The 19,954-nt window shown below is 37.8% G+C and overlaps 1 protein-coding gene across 5 annotated transcripts in view; it reads right to left on the reverse strand.

Annotated features, from left to right (window-relative positions):
* Positions 1 to 19,954, reverse strand: part of LOC106081172 (beta-alanyl-dopamine/carcinine hydrolase) — a 47,762-nt gene that overhangs the window by 14,601 nt on the left and 13,207 nt on the right. For all 5 annotated transcript variants that reach the window (XM_059367599.1, XM_059367602.1, XM_059367601.1 and 2 more), the window contains 2 exons: positions 16,657 to 16,750; positions 11,613 to 11,716 (listed from right to left, as the gene is read on the reverse strand). In XM_059367599.1, coding sequence (XP_059223582.1) covers positions 11,613 to 11,716; positions 16,657 to 16,750 — 198 coding nt within the window. The remainder of the gene's footprint in view (positions 1 to 11,612; positions 11,717 to 16,656; positions 16,751 to 19,954) is intronic.

Consider the following 19,954-nt stretch of genomic DNA (forward strand, 5'->3'; position numbering starts at 1 on the left):
ACATCGAAATATGTTCCAAATTGGACCAAATACTAATAAGTAAAGGGTGATTTTTTTGAGGTTAGGATTTTCATGCATTAGTATTTGACAGATCACGTGGGATTTCAGACATGGTGTCAAAGAGAAAGATGCTCAGTATGCTTTGACATTTCATCATGAATAGACTTACTAACGAGCAACGCTTGCAAATCATTGAATTTTATTACCAAAATCAGTGTTCGGTTCGAAATGTGTTCATTCACCGTTCAGCGATGAGGCTCATTTCTGGTTGAATGGCTACGTAAATAAGCAAAATTGCCGCATTTGGAGTGAAGAGCAACCAGAAGCCGTTCAAGAACTGCCCATGCATCCCGAAAAATGCACTGTTTGGTGTGGTTTGTACGCTGGTGGAATCATTGGACCGTATTTTTTCAAAGATGCTGTTGGACGCAACGTTACGGTGAATGAACACATTTCGAACCGAACACTGATTTTGGTAATAAAATTCAATGATTTGCAAGCGTTGCTCGTTAGTAAGTCTATTCATGATGAAATGTCAAAGCATACTGAGCATCTTTCTCTTTGACACCATGTCTGAAATCCCACGTGATCTGTCAAATACTAATGCATGAAAATCCTAACCTCAAAAAAATCACCCTTTACAAGTCATTGTGTATAAAAAAAATTAGGCCTTTTGAGTAGCTGTATCTAAAAACAAACCGATCTGAACCATATACGACATGGATGTCGAAAAGCCTAACATAAGTCACTGTGTAAAATTTCAGTGAAATCGGATTATAAATGCGCTCGTTATGGGCCCAACACGTTAAATCGAGAGATCGGTCTATATGGCAGCTATATCTAAATCTGGACAGATTGGGGCCAAATTGAAGAAATATGTCGAAAAGTCTAACACAACTCATTGTCCCAAATTTCAGCAAAATCGGATAATAAATGTGACTTTTATGGGCCTAAGACCCTAAATCGGCGGATTGGTCTATATGGCAGCTATATCCAAATTTGGACCGATCTGTGCCAAATTGTAGAAGTATGTTAATAGGCTTAACTTAACTCACAGTCCCAAATTTCGGCGACATCGGACAATAAATGCGCCTTTTATGGGCACAAGACCTTAAACCGAGAGATCGGTCTATATGGCAGCTATATCCAAATTTGGACCGATCTGGGCCAAAATGAAGAAGGATGTCAAGGGCTAACTGTCCCAAATTTCAGCAAAATCGGATAATAAATGTTACTTTTATGGGCCTAAGACCCTAAATCGGCGGATCGGTCTATATGGCAGCTATATCGAAATCTGGACCGATCTAGGCCAAATTGAAGAAGGATGTCGAAGGACCTAACACAACTCACTGTACCAAATTTCAGCAAAATCGGATAATAAATGTGACTTTTTATGAGCCTATGACCTTAAATCGGCGGATCGGTCTATATGGTAGCTATATCCAAATCAGGACCGATTTGTTCCATGTTGCAAAAGAACGTCGAGGGCTTAACTTAACTCACTGTCCCAAATTTCGGCGACATCGGACAATAAATGCGCTTTCATGGGCGCAAGACCTTAAACCGAGAGATCGGTCTATATGGCAGCTATATCAAAATCTGGGCCAAATTCAAGAAGGCTGTCGATGTGCCTTACACAGCACACTGTCCCAAATTTCGGCGACATCGGACAATAAGTGCGCCTTTTATGGGTGCAAGACCTTAAACCGAAAGATCGGTCTATATGGCAGCTATATCCAAATCTGGACCGATCTGGGCCAAATTGAAGAAGGATGTCGAAGGACTTAACACAACTCGCTGTCCCAAATTTCAGCACAATCGGATAATAAAAGTGGCTTTTATGGGTCTAAAACCCTAAATCGGCGAATCGGTCTATATGAAGATATAGTCCGATATAGCCCATCTTGGAACTTAACGTGATTATGGACAAAAAGATAATCTGTGCAAAGTTTCAGCTCAATATCTCTATTTTTTAAGACTGTAGCTTGATTTCAACAGACAGACGGACGGACAGGGCTAGATCTTCTTAAACTATTACGCTGATTAAGAATATATATACTTTATAGGATCGGATCGGATCGGATCGAATATACCCCCATCCTATGATGGTGGGTATAAGAAGTCATTAAAAACCCTTGTCAAATGTGACTCATGGTGGACGGTATATAAGATTCGGCCCGGTCGAACTTAACGCGCTTTCACTTGTTAGGATATGGAAATACAAAAAGACCCTATGATGTTAATAGGTACCTAAACAATTTTTAGTTTTTCACCATCTGTCCAGTTCTCTTCCAATAGATTTGGTTTCAACAAGTGCCAAAGATAAGCGTATATATCAAGGTTGCGCTAAAACAAGGCAAAGGCCAAAACAGAGGCACATCTGTGTCAACCAATTCTACTTAGAAGCCAAATAAATACTTTGAATGTCATTGTGGACAAGTTGTACAAGAATAAAGTGATTCACACTGGTTAACGCTGCTGGCGACTGCACTCTGCTCAACAATTTAATTAGTCTGCCATTCTAGTTGGTACGATGCATTCGTTGATAATTATGTCTTATTTTAAGGCACGTAATGTCTAACAATTGCCGCAGACATACATTCATCATATCGATTACAAGACTTCTACTACATAACTAACATCTAAATACATGTGTACGTATTTAAATGGATGTTAGTGTATAGTGGAGCCCACCATTACGTGATAATTCCGATTACATATTACAATGTTGTTGCTTATCTTAGGTTTTTATAACATGTTTACTTTTCTAATTGGTGCAATGAGGTGACCAGATGGTGGTATTGTGTGTGAAATTACTGTAGCAATTGGCTACGACCATGACAAATAGCAGATACAGTGATTGTTTGCTATTTGGGATGCGATCCTCGAGTTTACCACAATTTTGAAAAATACTATATCAGAGATGAGCTGACTAATGAAGTGTTAGCAACGCATCCGGTAGGATTTCACCAGATCATCGGTTCTAAGTGGAGGATCTGGTAAAGAGAGGATTTTGGAATATATGATGAACTGTGAGCCGTCGCACTGCGGCACGCCTTCCGAGTATAGAGGGTACATATTGATGCTGCGCCTTGCGTCAGCAGAATGTATTGAGACCATCAAAAAGCTCATTGGAAGTATCCACAGTACAGTACAGTCCATTGTAAAGCTCAAGTATCGATACTATCGATAGATTGATATTTATTATTAAAACTATCGAAAATATCGAATGTAGCAATTATCGATAGTTTGTCAGCTCTACTCTGTAGTGGCTCAGGAAGTCAAGATCGGTTTATATGGCAGCTATATCAAAACATGGACCTATTAAAACGATACTTAGCACAGTTTTACAGACCGATTTCAACCATACTTAGCACAGTTGTTGGAAGTCATAACAAATTTGCTAAATTTCAGCGAAATTGAATGAGAATTGCGTCCTCTAGTGGCTCAAGAAGTCAAAATCTGTTTATATGGCAGCTATATCAAAACATGAACCGATATGGCCCACTTACCGACATACACTAATAAGAAGTATTTGTGTAAAATTTCAAGCGGCTAGCTCTACTCCTTCGAAAGTAAGCGTGCTTTCGACAGACGGACGGACAGACGGACATGGCTAGATCGACTTAAAATGTCTTGACGATCAAGAGTATATATACTTTATGGGGTCTTAGACGAATATTTCAAGGAGTTACAATTAGTATACCCCCATCCTATGGCGGACGTTATAAAAAAGATATGCAGCTTGTAAAATGTTTCCCTACTAGACATTGTCCTCACATTCTCTGACTTCTGAATATATCCCATCGTAATAGGTGTCGAGGATGGGATTTTTCTTAGCCTAAAGGCCTCAGATGTATCCTCCACGGAGCTGCAGAACTACACCCAGGATTTAGTCTGACCCTTTTTCAGCCCTCCCTTGTATTTTCTAAGCTCAACCTAACAGACGTCCCCATCGTTTGGTGCCCTTGTGAATTTCGACCTGTTGAGGAGTTTTCTGCAGCCCTTTCTTAGACAAACCAGTTATAGGCCGCATTGTACACGGATGTCAAGGGGCCTAAAATAAAAAACTGTCCCAAATTTCATATAAATTTGTTAATAAATGTGTCTTTAATGAGCCTAAGACCTTAAATCGGTAGATAGGTGTGTATGGCAGATATATCCAGCCCATTTTCAAACTTAACCTGCCCATGGAAAAGCAAGTAAAAGCATTCTAAGTTCGGGCCGAATCTTGGGAACTCATCACCATTGATTCTGCACAGTTGTTGGAAGTCGTAGCAGAACACCCAAAGTTTCAGCCAAATCGGACAAAAATTGCGGCTTCGAAGAGCCCAAGAAGTGTGTTTATGTGGGAGCTATATCAGATTATAGACCTATTTGAACCGTACTTGGTAAGTCATAACAAAACACTATGTGCAAAAGTGCAGCTAAATTGGACAAGAATTGCGGGTTGTAAGGGCTTAAGAAGTCAAATCGGCAGATCGGTTTATATGGGAGCTATATCAGGTTATAGACCGATTTAGACCTTACTAGGCATAGTTTTTGGAAGTCATGGCGGTACACTACATGCAAATACTTAGCCAAATCGGATGAAAGTTGAGGCTTCCAGGGGCTCAAGAAGTCAGATCGGTTTATATGGGAGCTATATCAGATTATAGACCGATTTGGACCGTACTTGGCACTGTTGTTGGAAGTCATAGGAGAATACTATGCGCAAAATTTGAGCTAAATCGGACGAAGTTTGTGGTTTCTAGGGGCTCAATAAGTCAAAACGGGGAATCGGGTTATATGGGAGCTATATCAGGTTATAGACCGATATGGAGCGTACTAGGCACAGTTGTTGGAAGCCATACAAAATTTGTGGCTTCTAGGGGCTCAAGAAGTCAAATCGGGAGATCGGTTTATATGGGAGCTATATCAGGTTATAGATCGATTTGGGCCGTACTTGGCACTGTTTTTGGAAGTCTTAGGGGAATACGATGTGAAAAATTTCAGCTAAATGATCCGAAGTTTGTGGCCTCTCAAGGGCTCAAGAAGTCAAAACGGGGAATCGGTTTATATGGGAGCTATATCAGGTTAAAGACCAATTCGGCCGTACTTGAAATAGTTGTTGGAAGTCATAACAGAACACTAAATGCAAAATTTCAGCCAAATCGGACAAAAATTGCGGCTTCCAGCGGCTCAAGAAGTCAAATCAAATCAAATATGGGAGCTATAGCAGGTTATATACCGATTTGAACCGTACTTGGCACAGTTGTTGGAAGTCATACCGAAACGACATATGCAAAATTTTAGCCAAATAGGACAAAAATTGCGGCTTGTAAGGGCTCAAGAAGTCATATCGGGAAATTTGTTTATGTGGAGCTATATCAGGTTCTTGACTGATTTGGACCGTACTTGGCATACAAAATTTCAGCCAAATCGGAAGAAAATTGCTGCTTGTAGGGGCTCAAGAAGTCAAATCGAGAGATCGGTTTATATCGGAACTATATCAACGCTACGTGCAAAATTTCAGCCAAATCGGGCTTTAATTGCGACTTCCAGGGGCTCAGGAAGTCAAATCGGGGGGTCGGTTTATATGAGAGCTATATTTAAATCTGAACCGATATAGCCAATTTAAAATCCCCAAGACCTACATCAATATTAAGTATATGTGCAAAATTTCAAGCAGCTTTGCTTTACGCGTTCGACCGCTATCGTGATTTTGACAGACGGACGGACATGGCTAGGTCGAATCAGAATGTCGAGACGATCCAGAATATATATATACTTTATGGGATCGCAGATTAATATTTCGAGGTGTTACAAGCGGAATGACTAGGTTAGTATACTTCGATCCTATGGTGGTGGGTATAACAATAACCTGTGGAAAGTTTCAGTTGAATATCTCTATTTTTAAAGACTGTAGCGTGATTTCAACAGCCAGACGGACGGACAGACGAACATGGCTAGATCGACGACCAAGTATATATGTACTCTATAGGGCCAAATATGCATATTCCGATGTGTTGCAAACGGAATGAGAAAATGAATATACCCCCATCCTTTGGTGGTGGGTATAAAAATACGCTGAGATGAAATGAGAATGCCACCAACAATTTGATTCAAATGTTGCTTATTAACGTATTAACCCATGCATGTGTAAATATATTTTAGTTTTTTGCTACTCAACAGCCAAATGGTTTCGATTTCCTTTTTAAATGAAAAAAAAAAAAAAATATGCACAAGTGGTATTAATTAAAGAAATGCATGCATTTTTTGTTTTGTAGATAAAATAAAAATAAATACAACTTAAGATTGAGACGATAGCAATGGTGGGTTTTTTTCTTGTTTTGCCATGTGAAACAGCTAAACATCTGGGCAAAATAATCGTCATTTATTTGAAATATGATGGTAATTTTTTACATCTCTATATTGACGCATTTTAGCTTGCGGGTGATGCTAATTGTTTAATGGTTACTGACCTAGGTTCATACACTAAAACAAGTTGCGATGTTTTTTTGTGCATTTATTTTGCATTGAAGTGTATTTTTCAGGGTTAGTTAATTATTATTTAACATTGCATAGATTTTTGTGCTAAATTTAAACATGGCAAATTATAGACGAGTACTTATTCAATTGAATTGAATATGTTTAGAAAGTTGTAATGATTTGTATGATTTGTGGGTAAATGCGTTCACAAAAACAAACTTAGAATTTGCATCAAACGCATATTTGCATATTTAATTTAAAAGTAGATTTTCTATGACAAATAATGGAGTATGAAACAGGTAAAAGCGCTATAGTGAGGCCGGGCCGAATCTTATAAATCCTCCACCATGGATCGAAAATTAATTTTTCAAATATTTAGTAGATATATTAAGTTATGAACCGATATGGGTTGTACTTGTCATGGCTGTAATAGGTAATAAACACGTAAAAGTTCAACCATTTTGACAAATTTTGGGAACCCACTACCATGTATTCTGCTAAATTTAACAACGTCTGCGATATCTCGCTTTGCCGTAGAAGGAGATATCGGTTTATATGGGAGATATATGAGGCTTTAAACCGATTTAAACCGTACTCGGTACAGTTGTTGGAAGTCATAGCAGAATGCTACTAGCAAAATTTCATCCAAATCGGATGGCAATCGCAGCTTTTAGGCGCTTAAGACGTTAAATCAGGTGACTACCATGTATACTGCTAAATTTAACAACGTCTGCGATATCTCGATTTGCCGTAGAAGGAGATATCGGTTTATATGGGAGATATATGAGGCTTTAAACCGATTTAAACCGTACTCGGTATAGTTGTTGGGAGTCATAGCAGAATGCTACTAGCAAAATTTCATCCAAATCGGATGGCAATCGCAACTTTTAGGCGCTTAAGACGTTAAATCAGGTGACCTTTTTATATGAGAGCTATATTAGGTTATAGACCAATTTTGCCAATACTTGGCACGATTGTTGGAATTTGTAACAGAATACTATGTGCCAAATTTCAGTACATAGGATAACAATTGCGGCTTATAGGGGATCAAGAAGTCAAGTCGAAGGATCACATTATATGGGAGCTATATTCAAATCTGAACCGATATGAGCCATTTGCTATAATAAAAATATATGATATCCAACTTTTTTTTTGCACAAAATGCAAAAGCTTGACTTGTATGACATGTGGTTTCAACAAGACGGTGTCACATGCTACACAGCACGCGTAACAATGGACTTATTGAGAGGCGAGTTCGGTGAACATTTTATTTCACGTTCGGGACCGGTCAATTGGGCGCCTAGATCGTGCGATTTAACACCTTTATACTATTTTTTGTGGGGCTATGTTTAAACTCATGTCTATACAGACAAGCCCGCTTCAATTGACGCTGGAAATTGACATTGGAAAAATTTATTAATGATATACCGGAATCCGAAATCGGTATATAACCTTATGATGTGAGAAGTGTGCTCCTGTTCCTTAGTGGAATGCTCATGGGCAAAATTTGCAATTTGCATAAGCTGATATATCTTCCATATAAACCGATCTCCCGATTTGACTTTTTGAGCCCCTGGAAGCCTCAATTTTCATTTGGTTGAAATTTGGCACATAGTTTTCTGTTATAACTCAACTGTTCAACAGCTGTGGCAAGTTTGGTCCAAATCGGTCTATAATCAGATATAGCTCCCATATTTCAGCAGAATCTATGGTGGTGGGTTCCCAAGATTCGGCCCGACCGAATTAATTTTCTTAATTTTTTTTTTAAATTTTATTAAAAAAATTGTAATATTTTTATCAGCCACACAATTTTTACTGCAATAAGCTATTTTTTTAGCATTATATAACACTTATGGAAAAAATTGGATTTTAGTGCTCATGACATGGCTTTTCGCCATACCAATATTTTTTAAAAGGACAGCAGGAAATGCTATTAAAGACTGAAAGGGTTTACAGAAATTCCACTTACGAACATTTTCCAAGCCATTTTTTTTAAATTATATAAAATTATTGATTTGTAACAAAAAATTTTGTTAGTTGTCTTTATTAAATGAGAACAAGTAAGAACGTGCTAAGTTCGGCCGGGCCGAATCTTGTAAACCCTTCACAATGGATCGCATTTGTCGGGTCCTTTGCACGGTATCTCTTTTTAGGCAAACAAAGAATAATGGATAATAATTATTATGCTATTGGAGCTATATCAAGTTTTAGTCCGATTTGGACCATAAATGAATTGAATGTTGCAGACCATAGTAGAAGTCATTGGGTAATATTTCAGTCCATTCGGATAAGGATTGCGCCTTGTAGGGGCTCAAGAAGCATAATCAGGAGATTGGTTTGTATGGGAGTTGTATCGGGCTATAGAACGATTTAGATCATAACGTATGTTGAAGGTCATAGGAGAAGCCGTTGTACAAAATTTCAGCCAAATCGGATAAGAGCTATCTAGCCTCTAGAGGCTTTACAAGTCAAGATCTAAGATAGGTTTATATGGCAGCAATATCAAAACATAAACCGATTTGGACCATACTTACCAGAGTTGTTGGTAAAAAAAGCTTCTCATGCTAAATTTCAACCAAATCGGATGAGAATTGCGCCCTCTAGTGGCTCAAGAAGTCAAGATCCAAGATCGATTTATATGGCAGCTATATCAGGTTATAGACTGATTTAAACCATACTTAGCACAGTTGATAAAAGTCGTAACAAAACACCTAATGCCAAATTTCAGTCGAATCGGAGGAGAAATTTGGCCTCTAGTGGCTCAAGAAGTCAAGATCCAAGATCGATTTATATGGCAGCTATATCAGGTTATAGACCAATTTGAACCAGACTTAGCACAGTTGTTAGAAGTTATAACAAAATACCTCATGGAAAATTTCAGCCCAATCGAATTAAAATTACGCCCTCTAGTTGCTCAAAAAGTCAAGATCCAAGATCAGCTATATCAAAACTTGGATCGATATGGCCCACTTACAATCCCAACCGACCTAAATTGCTAAGAAGTATTTGTGCAAATGTTCCAGCGCCTAGCTTTACTTCTTCGAAAGTTAGTGTGCTAGCTAACGGACGGACATGGCTGGATCGACTTAAAATGTCATGACGATCAAGAATATATATACTTTATGGGGTCTTAGATGAATATTTCGAGGTATTGCAAACGGAATGACGAAATTAGTATACCCCCATCCTATGGTAAAGGGTATAATTGCATATGCAAATGCAAATTTTGCCCATGAACATTCCACTAAGGAACAGGGGCAAACTTCTCACATATCACTGACTGCAGTCCGATTCAAGTTTAAGCTCAATGATAAGGGGCCTCTATTTTATAGCCAAGTCCGAACGGCGTGCCGCAGTGCGACACCTTTTTGAAAAGAAGTTTTACATGGCATAGTACCTCACAAATATTAGGAGGGGAAAACCACTGCTGAAAACTGTTTCTGATGGTCTCGCCAGGGTTAGAAACCAGGCGTTCAGCGTCATAGGCGGACATGCTAACCTCTGCGCTACGGTGGAAGGGTATAATTAAAACATTTTATTCTTCACCTAGAAATTCTCTTAAAGGCATACAATTTCTTTTCTCCACCATTTATTTAGTTTTTGAAGTATATACTCCATATTCCTCACTTCCATACAAGCGTTTTTTTGCAGAGTTCACTGGCGTTGCCCATGGCAACAAATCACGCTACCTGAGATGATCATCACCTACATGTCGCTGTTATTGCACGTTATTCCGCTCTTGGGCTTGGCTGCATGCATTTGTGAGTGTTGTGTGCGGTTGTGATGGCCTGTGGTCCGTTAATTAATTTGTACAGCTGTCAAGGGTATATTTAATTCGGCTTGTGCACCCCTTTGTCCCTTGCTTACTATCGACTGGTGATGGTAAGCACCATAACGAGATCATCACATCACTTGTGTGTAATGCAACAACAACATTTTGTCCCCTTTTTTTCTATCCATTGCTAGAGGATGTTGTTATTTTTTATATGAAAATCGTTATTTATTGCTGCTTTTCTTTGAAACACAACAACCACAGCATCACTTGAATATTGTCTTGTTTCGAAGACCGCTGGTGAGCTGTGGAATGCTATGCTATTGTTTTTTGTTTGCTTGTCACAGCCGGTCAATTTTCTTTTCAAAATTTAAAAGCTTCCTAATAATAATAATTTGAGCAGCAGTCATTTTCAGCAAACAACTGACTTTTCAGCTGTCAGTTTGCTGTTCTGAAACTGCAAACATTCAGCTATAACAGCAGAACTAATGCTGCAATAGCAGCAAAATGAATTACTTTCAGTCAGCAGAAAGTGTTTGCTTTTCTCTATGAGTGTAAAATAAGTGACTGTAAAACGCCTCGAATAATTAGTTAAATCTAACCCTCTTATAATTTACCAACATTGTATAGCCCTTTTCTCAAGCAATTCATACGTTACGGAAAAATACCAATGACTAACGTAAAATGTGAATTATTGTGTACAATATTTAAAATATTTTCTCAACAACATCTGTTATAGGCTTAAGCAATTAGTAATGCTCTTAAGGTTGAGCTGTTAACTAAGACAATGAGTCGTTTACACGATAATTAACTGCTGAAAACATCATTTCAAGTGTGAAGCTTAAAATTAAGTCTTGTTGGAATTTTTAACAATTTTTAAATAAGAAATATACAAAACAAAAAATAATATAAAAAATATGTAAACAACATTGTTAACCACAGCAAAAAAGCTCAAATAAGACTCGGGCATAAATTCATTTTAAATCTTAAAAGCAAATAAAAGTTTTTACAGATGAGATAATAATATGATTGATCGTCTGCAACTATTTGCCATTGAGAAACAGATTATTTAAGCTATTATATGTGCTTCTTCTTTTGGCTAAGGAATTCTGTTTTTACATCTATACGCTGTTGCGATGTAATAGAATATTTAATTTCGTAACTTGTTCAAGTTAGCATGACAAAAAAACATTCCCACTCATAGTAATGAGGGGGATAGAACTTAATTCCTCTAAGTGCATAGATAAGATAGTGAATAAACTGTTAAGTGCTTATAATCTTTCGTATCTATATAATTTTATGGACATTGTGTGCAGTCAATTTGTATAATAAAAAGGTGTTAGCAACTTGCCAATTGCTACTTACTTACCTTATGGAATTCGACTTGAGCTCCCTCGGCTACACCTTCCAATTCTCTGATGTATTGAGGGAATGAGTTTTTTACACTTTCCAACGTTTCGTTATAGGCATTTTCTAAGGAATTGAAATTATATAACAACATATTTAATTAGTAAAATTAATAATAAAGCCATACATTAGAAAAAAGAAACACGTTTGTGATGCAATGACTTTGTTTACTTGCTTTCGTCTAGTTTACTTAAAAAAATATTAAATTAAATTCAATTAACCTAGTTTTTCTGTTTGTAAGACTCGAAATATTGATCTGCGATCAATATTAATGTATTGATCCTAGATCTAAGTTGATCTAGCTATGTCCGTCCGACCGTCTGTCGAAATCGTGATAATTTCTATAGGAGTTGCAAATTGGCCACATCGGCTCAGATTTGCTTATAGCTCCCAAATAAAGTGGTTCTTCGACTTGAATGAATCCATACAAAATTTTTAAACTTCTAAAAAAAAGCGTGCAAAGTTCGGCAGAACCGAATCTTGGGAACCCATCACCATGGATTCTGCTTAAAAATGTATTAAAACTTAATTTAGTTGAAGGGCATATTTTTACAATAGATTTCTGCCAAATCGGACAATAAATGCGTCCAAGACCTTAAATCTCGAGATCGGTCTATATGATAGCTATATCCTAATCTGGACTGATTTGGGCCAAATTAAGCATGGATGTCGGGAGGTCTTACATAGCTTTCTGTTCCTTATATCGGCGAAATCGGACAATAAATACGCCTTTGATGGGCTAAAGGCCATAAATCGAGAGATCGGTTTATATGGCAGCTATATCTATACCGATCTGGGCCATATTGAACAAGGGTGTCGAGAGGCCTAACAAAACTCACAGTCCCAGATTTTAGCGAACTCGAATGATAAATGTAGCTTTAGTGGGTCTAAGTCCTTATATCGGCAGATCGGTCTATATGGGGGCTATATGAAGATATATATATATATATATATATATATAGCCCCATATAGCCCATTTTCAAACTTAAGCTGTCTATGGACAAAAAAAGAATGTATGAAAGGTTTCAGCTTTATATCTCTATTTTTAAAAACTGTAGCGTGATTTCACCAGACAAACGGACAGACGGACGGACGGACAGATGGACGGACATGGCTAGATCGTCTTAGATTTTTACGACGATAAAGAATATATACACTTTATAGGGTCGGAAATGGATATTTCGATGTGTTGCAAACGGAATGACAAAATAATTTTACCCCCATCTTTCGGCGGTCAGCAAGAAAAAGGGAAACCTGGTTACAGATACAGATGATGTGCTTAACATATAAAGGGCAAAGCAGCAGGAGCCAATGGATTGGCAGCCGAGCAGTTTAAGACTCGAGGCGAGACGCTGATAGGGCGTATGTACTTTCGACGGTTAGGAATTTGAACCTGTCTGCTATGCTGGCAATGAAATACAATAATACCTCTTAGGAAAAGGAATTTTAGGTTCTCTATAGGGAGACCGAATGCATTTTGGGAATGGCTTGCGACTCGGCCAGACCAATGGGTCTCAACGTTAATCCGTAATCACTCACGCCCACATGTCTAATATGAATGGTGATGTTATCGAGGTTGTGTGCAAGGAACATGACGAGGCCTTGGAGCACTTTTGATGTCCAGCTTTCGAAAGGGAAATGTACAACCGTTTGGAATCAGACGTTACACTAAAATGGAGTCTAGATTTTGAAGCAGACTCCGATATGGGCACAGACTCCACAATCCCGATTGAATCAACTCAGAAGCATAGAATGTGAGAGCCTCAAGGAAAATGTGAAAAGCTCAGACTTCCAGACATAGGCTTTTCGAAGTTTCGTTTTAGAACTTGAAGAGCGCATCTTGAAATGATCACTGGATTGTGCTTTGTCCTCAAGGACAAATGACGGCTTAGGTCCCGTACTTTTTTCTTCAACCTAACCTAAATGAACTGAACTATGAGACTTTGGAACGTTTTCTATACCAATGCTCCGCTTCCAACGGTTAATAGGCTAAGGCATTTAGGTGCGGATACGTTACCAGGCTTGAACCAACTCGAGAGCATAGAATGGAGAATGATTAGGGATTTTGTGGTCAGCGTGGAATTTCTGACATTGATTTCTTCGGAGTTTAGATAGCATAACAACTCAATTGCTGGCGATAATTTGCACCCTTTTCTTCAACTTAAGGCCTGGTTGTGCTCTCGTAAACATACCGTAAAAGTAGGAAAACGTGTCAGCTGTTTTGTTTTGTTTTATGAAAACGCATGCAAACGATTACCGAACGTTTGTCAACCGTAAACGGAAAGTAGAATTCAGTAAAAATAAAATTTTACGTTCCGTTTTCATGTCAGGAGATAAAATTTGAAGTTTGAAGAAATTCCAAAACCAAAAATTAATGTTTAGAAAACTGCTATTCTCCTATTCTATTTCTCTGTGGCATTTATTACAATTTATTGTTAATAATAAAGGTTAATCGGGTAGTCCACCATGAAAAGGTGGCCAGTCTGACCTGTTGTGGAAAGTAAATGTTGTGAAAAAAGTGAGACATATGCGATAACAAGAAATGACAAGAAGAGAATCGGGGTAAGCGCCAATACGGCGCTGTCGTATCCGCTTATCCATGTTATCGCTATGTCGTGAAACTGAGGTCTATTCCACACACTCCTCCAGTCACTACGATCTCACTGTTCTAGAACCCACGGCCTTTAAGGCCGCCATATACACACACAGATTTCGACCCGGCACGCGATGTTTATAAGCACCACATCAGTTGAAACTCTGAGCTCAAATATGTTGGGTGTTCATCGTCACTACAATAGGCCCAATGGCCATAACGTTCCCGCGGTGATCGGTGGGCGGAACGAGCTTGAAGAGAATCGCTACCTCCACATACAAATATGGCTACAACATCATCAACAACAACTGATTTCGAAAACTTTTAATCCCTTCCCAGAATTTCTTTTGCGTCTGGCACATAGCTCTCCCTGAAATGTTGTGTGTGTGTCGCAGTATATTCCCAATCCCTGTCTCTTGAAACCCTCCTCAGTCTGCCCACCGCATCCATAGTGTCAAGAAGGGAAACTTGGCCTTATTCTGTCTCCCCGTGCGGCTCAGGGCGGTGACTGTCGACCCATTTCCTCGTTGTTAAATGTCTTCTCAATATTCGAGAAGGCCACTATTGCGTACTTCTTCAGTTGCAGAGACGTCTCAAATTCAAGCATCACTCGTGGAGGATCGTCTTCTTCGACTTGCCCTTGAGTTATGCCTGAAGTTCTTCAGATCTCTCTCATCTTCAAGCCTTTTTATACCCTACACCAATACTATGGTACAGGGTATTATAACTTAGTGAACTAGTTTGTAACACCCAAAAGGATGAAAGATAGACCCATTGATAAGTATAACGATCGACCCAGAATCACTTTCTGATACGATTTAGCTATATACGTCTATCTGTCCGTCCGTCTATCTTTCCGACTGTCCATGTTAATTTTTGTACAAAGTACAGGTCGCAGTTTTCATCCGATCGTCTTAAAATTTGGTACAGGCATGTTTTTCAGCCTAGAGACGAAGCCTATTGAAATTGGAAAAAATTTGTTCAGATTTGGATATAGCTCCCATATATATGTTCGTCCGATTTTCAGTAATAATGCAATAAAATGGTTATTTGTAAACCGATTTTCTCGAAATTTGGCATGAGGGATTTTCTCTTGACTCTCAATATTACTGGTGAATTTCATGGAAATCGGTTCAGATTTAGATATAGCTCTCATATATATATATAGCTCGATTTTAACTTCTAGAGTCACAGCAAGCGCATTTATTGACCCATTTTGTCAAAATTTTACAAAACGCTATCCTCGACGACTGCCACAGTATCTGAGGAGTTTGCTCGAAATCGGTTCGGATTCAGGTATAGCTCTCATGATCGTCCGATTTTGAGAAATATTGCAAAAAAAAGTGCTCATTTGTTAACCGATTCTGTCAAAATTTTGCAGGAAGGATTTTGTTATGACTCTCAATATAATTGGTGAATTTTATAGAAATCGGCCCAGATTTAGATATAGCTATCATATATTTATTAGGTTGCCCAAAAAGTAATTGCGGATTTTTCATATAGTCTGCGTTGACAAATTTTTTCACAGCTTGTGACTCTGTAATTGCATTCTTTCTTCTGTCAGTTATCAGCTGTTACTTGTAGCTTGCTTTAGAAAAAAAGTGTAAAAAAAGTATATTTGATTAAAGTTCATTCCAAGTTTTATTAAAAATGCATTTACTTTCTTTTAAAAAATCCGCAATTACTTTTTGGGCAACCCAATATACGGCCAGAGTTTCACCCCAAGAGCCACTGCAATCGCATTGTTTGACCAATCTTGCCAAAAATTTTGCACAACGCTTTCCACGACGACTACTACATCTGAGAAATTTTTCTCGAAATCGGTTCAGAAGTAGATATAGCTCCCATATAAGTATATGTTCGTCAGATTTTGGGTAATTTGCCATAATGTTTCCACCTGTTGTCAACCGTAGTTTGAACATATTTGCTCGCCGAGGTCCATCAAAATTGGTTCAATATTGGATATAGGTCCCACGTTGTATTTATAGGGTAGGTGTAGGGTATTATACAGTCGGCACCGCCTGACTTTTGCCTTCCTTACTGGTTCTTTTTTTTAATTTTTTTGTTTGAAATGTCAAATGCTATGTTTGGTAGTTGCCTCTTTACATTTACGATACATTTGTTGTACATTTACGAGAGCATAACCAGGCTTTTAGCCTTACCTAAATGAACTTGAACAGAAAAATTCAGATATATGACAAATGTTTTCAAAAAACAGAAATTCAAAGTCATCATTAGTCGTCATTGAATCACTTATTTTTCGAACCTCGCGTAATGTTTATCAACTGTATTCAATACTGAAAATATAACGATTGTTAAAACAATAAATATACAATACTTATGAAAATTAGAAGAAAAGTAAATAAATTCCAAGTTCGCTTCATATTTAAAAATAGTAGCTCTTTATACTCACTTCCTTTTTCTGTGGCATACAATGGCAAATAGACTTCATTCAATGGTCCCGACAATAGCAAAAAGTTTTTAATAACCGATGCAAAAGTGCGACCCTGAAATTAGAGAAGAAAAGGGGCAAATGGTATTTAGTTCGACACTAAAATTGAAACTTAAATTGTTAATATAAAATTTAGCATGTTAATGGATTTCTTAAAACGTGAGGGAGTGCATGGTATCAGTTTAAACACACATGCACACGAAACAGACCATCTAACGTTATTTGCATATTCTATTCATGAAATGGTAACAATTAAAATATCATGCATGCTAAATATGTTAAAAAAAAGATTTAAAAGTTCAACATTTTAAACTATCTTAGATAAATACATCACGATTTTAACTAATGTAGCCAAGTTTTTATTTATTGTTTTCGGTATTTCAATTCTGACAAGATACAATTTGTGTAAAAAAACCCCCCAGAAGTTTTTTAAGATTTATTGCTTTACAAGGCACAGTGTTGTGATAACCTCAAAAATTTATGGTAATTTTTTTACCAACCGCTATAGGTTGGTATACAAATTGGACATCCGCTATAGGATGTCCAATTCCGATCCGACAAGGGTCATATCATATATTTTTGATCGTCGTAAAATTTCAAGACCATTTCGTCTACCCTCAACCAAATTTGTTATTCAAAACAGCAAAAATGTTTGTTTGTCTGCTGAAAATAGGAGAAAAAAACATAACTGCCGTTTCAGCAAACACAGGGCTGCTATACTGGCAAACATTTCGGTCAGCTAAATCAGCAAACAAAATCTGATAAACAAAAAATTTGCTTTTTTATGTTTGTCTGTTACTTGTTTTGATTACTTTAGACATTTTTTTTTAGAAATTTTGTTGGAAGAGAAGATGATTTTAATTTGTGGAATATTACTGTAAAGAAGCTACCTGATCCATCCATTGGTATTCATTTCGAAATGTGCCTGAGCTCGCTCGCATTTTTTATACCCACCACCATAGAATAGGGGGTATATTGATTTAGTCATTCCGTTTGCAATACATCGAAATAACAATTTCCGACCCTACAAAGAATATATATTTCGGATCGCTATAAAATTCCAAGAAATTGAGATATTTAGCGGAAATTTGGCACAGATACGTCTTTTTGATGCACGCTACTTAAGTTCTTGAACGGGCCAAATCGGACCATATTTGGATATAGCTGCTATATATGGACTGACCTGCCGATAAAGGGTCTAATGCCCATAAATGCTTTATTTTTTATCCGATTTAGCTGAAATTGGAAAAAGTGAGTAGCTTAAGGCGCTTTCCGAAATCTGACCCAAATATGGTTCAGATCGGACTATATTTACATATAGCTGCCATATATACCGATCTGCCGATAAAGGATCTGAAGCTCATAAAAGCTTTATTTTCGGATTTCGCTAAAATTTGAAACAGTGGGTTAATTTAAGCCTCCCGAGATTTGAACTTCATATGGTTCAAATCGAACTATATTTAGATATAGCTGCCATATAAATCGATCTTCCGATTAAGGGTCTGAAGCCCATAAAAGCTTTATTTTTTAACCTATTTCGTTGAAATTTTAAATAATGAGCAGTTTTAGGACCCAAATATGGTTCAGATCGGACTATATTTTGATATAGCCGTCATATAGACCGATCTGCCGATTAAGGGTCCCGAGACCATAAAAGCTTTATTTATTACCCGATTTCGCTGAAATTTGAAATACAAAATTCAACAGTTACTTATATTTAGTAGACCACTCAATGTCCATGCAGAATTTGGGTGCATGAGTTATCCTATTTTTACCGGATTGCGGCGAAAGGGGGTTTACATATATACCCGAGGTGGTGGGTATCCAAAATTCGGCCCGGCCGAACTTAGTGCCTTTTTATTTGTTGTTATTGCTCTACTAATAAGAAACACATTTAGATTTGTATTTTATTTTTATACCCTCCACCATAGGATGGGAGTATACTAATTTCGTCATTCTGTTTGTAACTCCTCGAAATATTCGTCTCAGACCCCATAAAGTAAATATATTCATGATCGTCATGATATTTTATGTCGATCTAGCCATGTCCGTCCGTATGTCTGTCGAAAGCACGCTAACTTTCGAAGGAGTAAAGCTAGCCGCTTGAAATTTTGCACAAATTCTTCTTATAGGTGTAGGTCGGTTTGGATTGTAAATGGACCACATCGGTCCATGTTTTGATATAGCTGTCATATAAACCGATCTTGGATCTTGACTTCTTGAGCCACTACAGGGTGCAATTTTTATCCGATTTGGCTGAAATAGTGCATGAGGTGTTTTTTTATGATTCTCAACAACTGTGCTAAGTATGGTTGAAATCGGTCTATAACCTGATATAGCTGTCATATAAACCGATCTGGGGTCTTGACATCTTGACCCTCTAGAGGGCGCAATTTCCATCCGATTTAACTGCAATTTTGCATGAAGTGTTTCGTTATGACTTTTAACAACTGTGCTAAGTATGGCGCAAATTGGTATATAACCTAATATAGCTGCCATATAAACCGAATCTTGACTTCTTGAGCCTTTAGAGTGCGCAATTCTTATCCGATTTGACTTCCATAATACTACTGTAATAAGGATACTGCCTTTGGGTCCTAAGCCCATAAAAGGAGTAGAACCGAATATTGTCCAAATCGGACAATATTTAGATATAGCTGTCAAATAGGCTGATCTGGCGACTAAGGGTCTTTATTGCCTGAATTCACGGATATTTGGCACAGACAGTTTTACATGTGTCCCCAATGTCGAACCGACAGTGATTCAGGTCGGTAAAGATTAAATTTTTGATAGGCCATATGAACCGATCTTCTGACCGAGAGCCTTGACACCATAAAAGGCGATTTTATTATCCGTTTCCACTGAAACTTATAGCAGTAGGTTGTATGAGGTTCCTTGATACCTGTACCGTGCATGGTAAAGATCAAACTATCTTCAGATATACTATAGCAGAACCATCTCCCGCATCATCCGAGGCGAATACCATTTTTGGACAAAAGCGCCATATTGACTCCAACATCTTTTATACCCACCACCATAGGATGGGGGTATACTAATCTAGTCATTCCGTTTGGAACACCTTAAAAATATTCGTCTAGGACCCCATAAGGTATATATTCTTATATATATTCTTGATCGTCTCGACGTTCCGAGTCGATCCGATTTTTTTCCGATTTGGCTGAAATTTTGCATGTGGTGTTCTGTTATGACTTCCAACAACTGTTTCAAGTACGGTCCGAATCGGTCTATAACCAGATAT

Source organism: Stomoxys calcitrans, chromosome 4 (assembly GCF_963082655.1).
Source record: "Stomoxys calcitrans chromosome 4, idStoCalc2.1, whole genome shotgun sequence".
NCBI lineage: Eukaryota > Metazoa > Arthropoda > Insecta > Diptera > Muscidae > Stomoxys > Stomoxys calcitrans.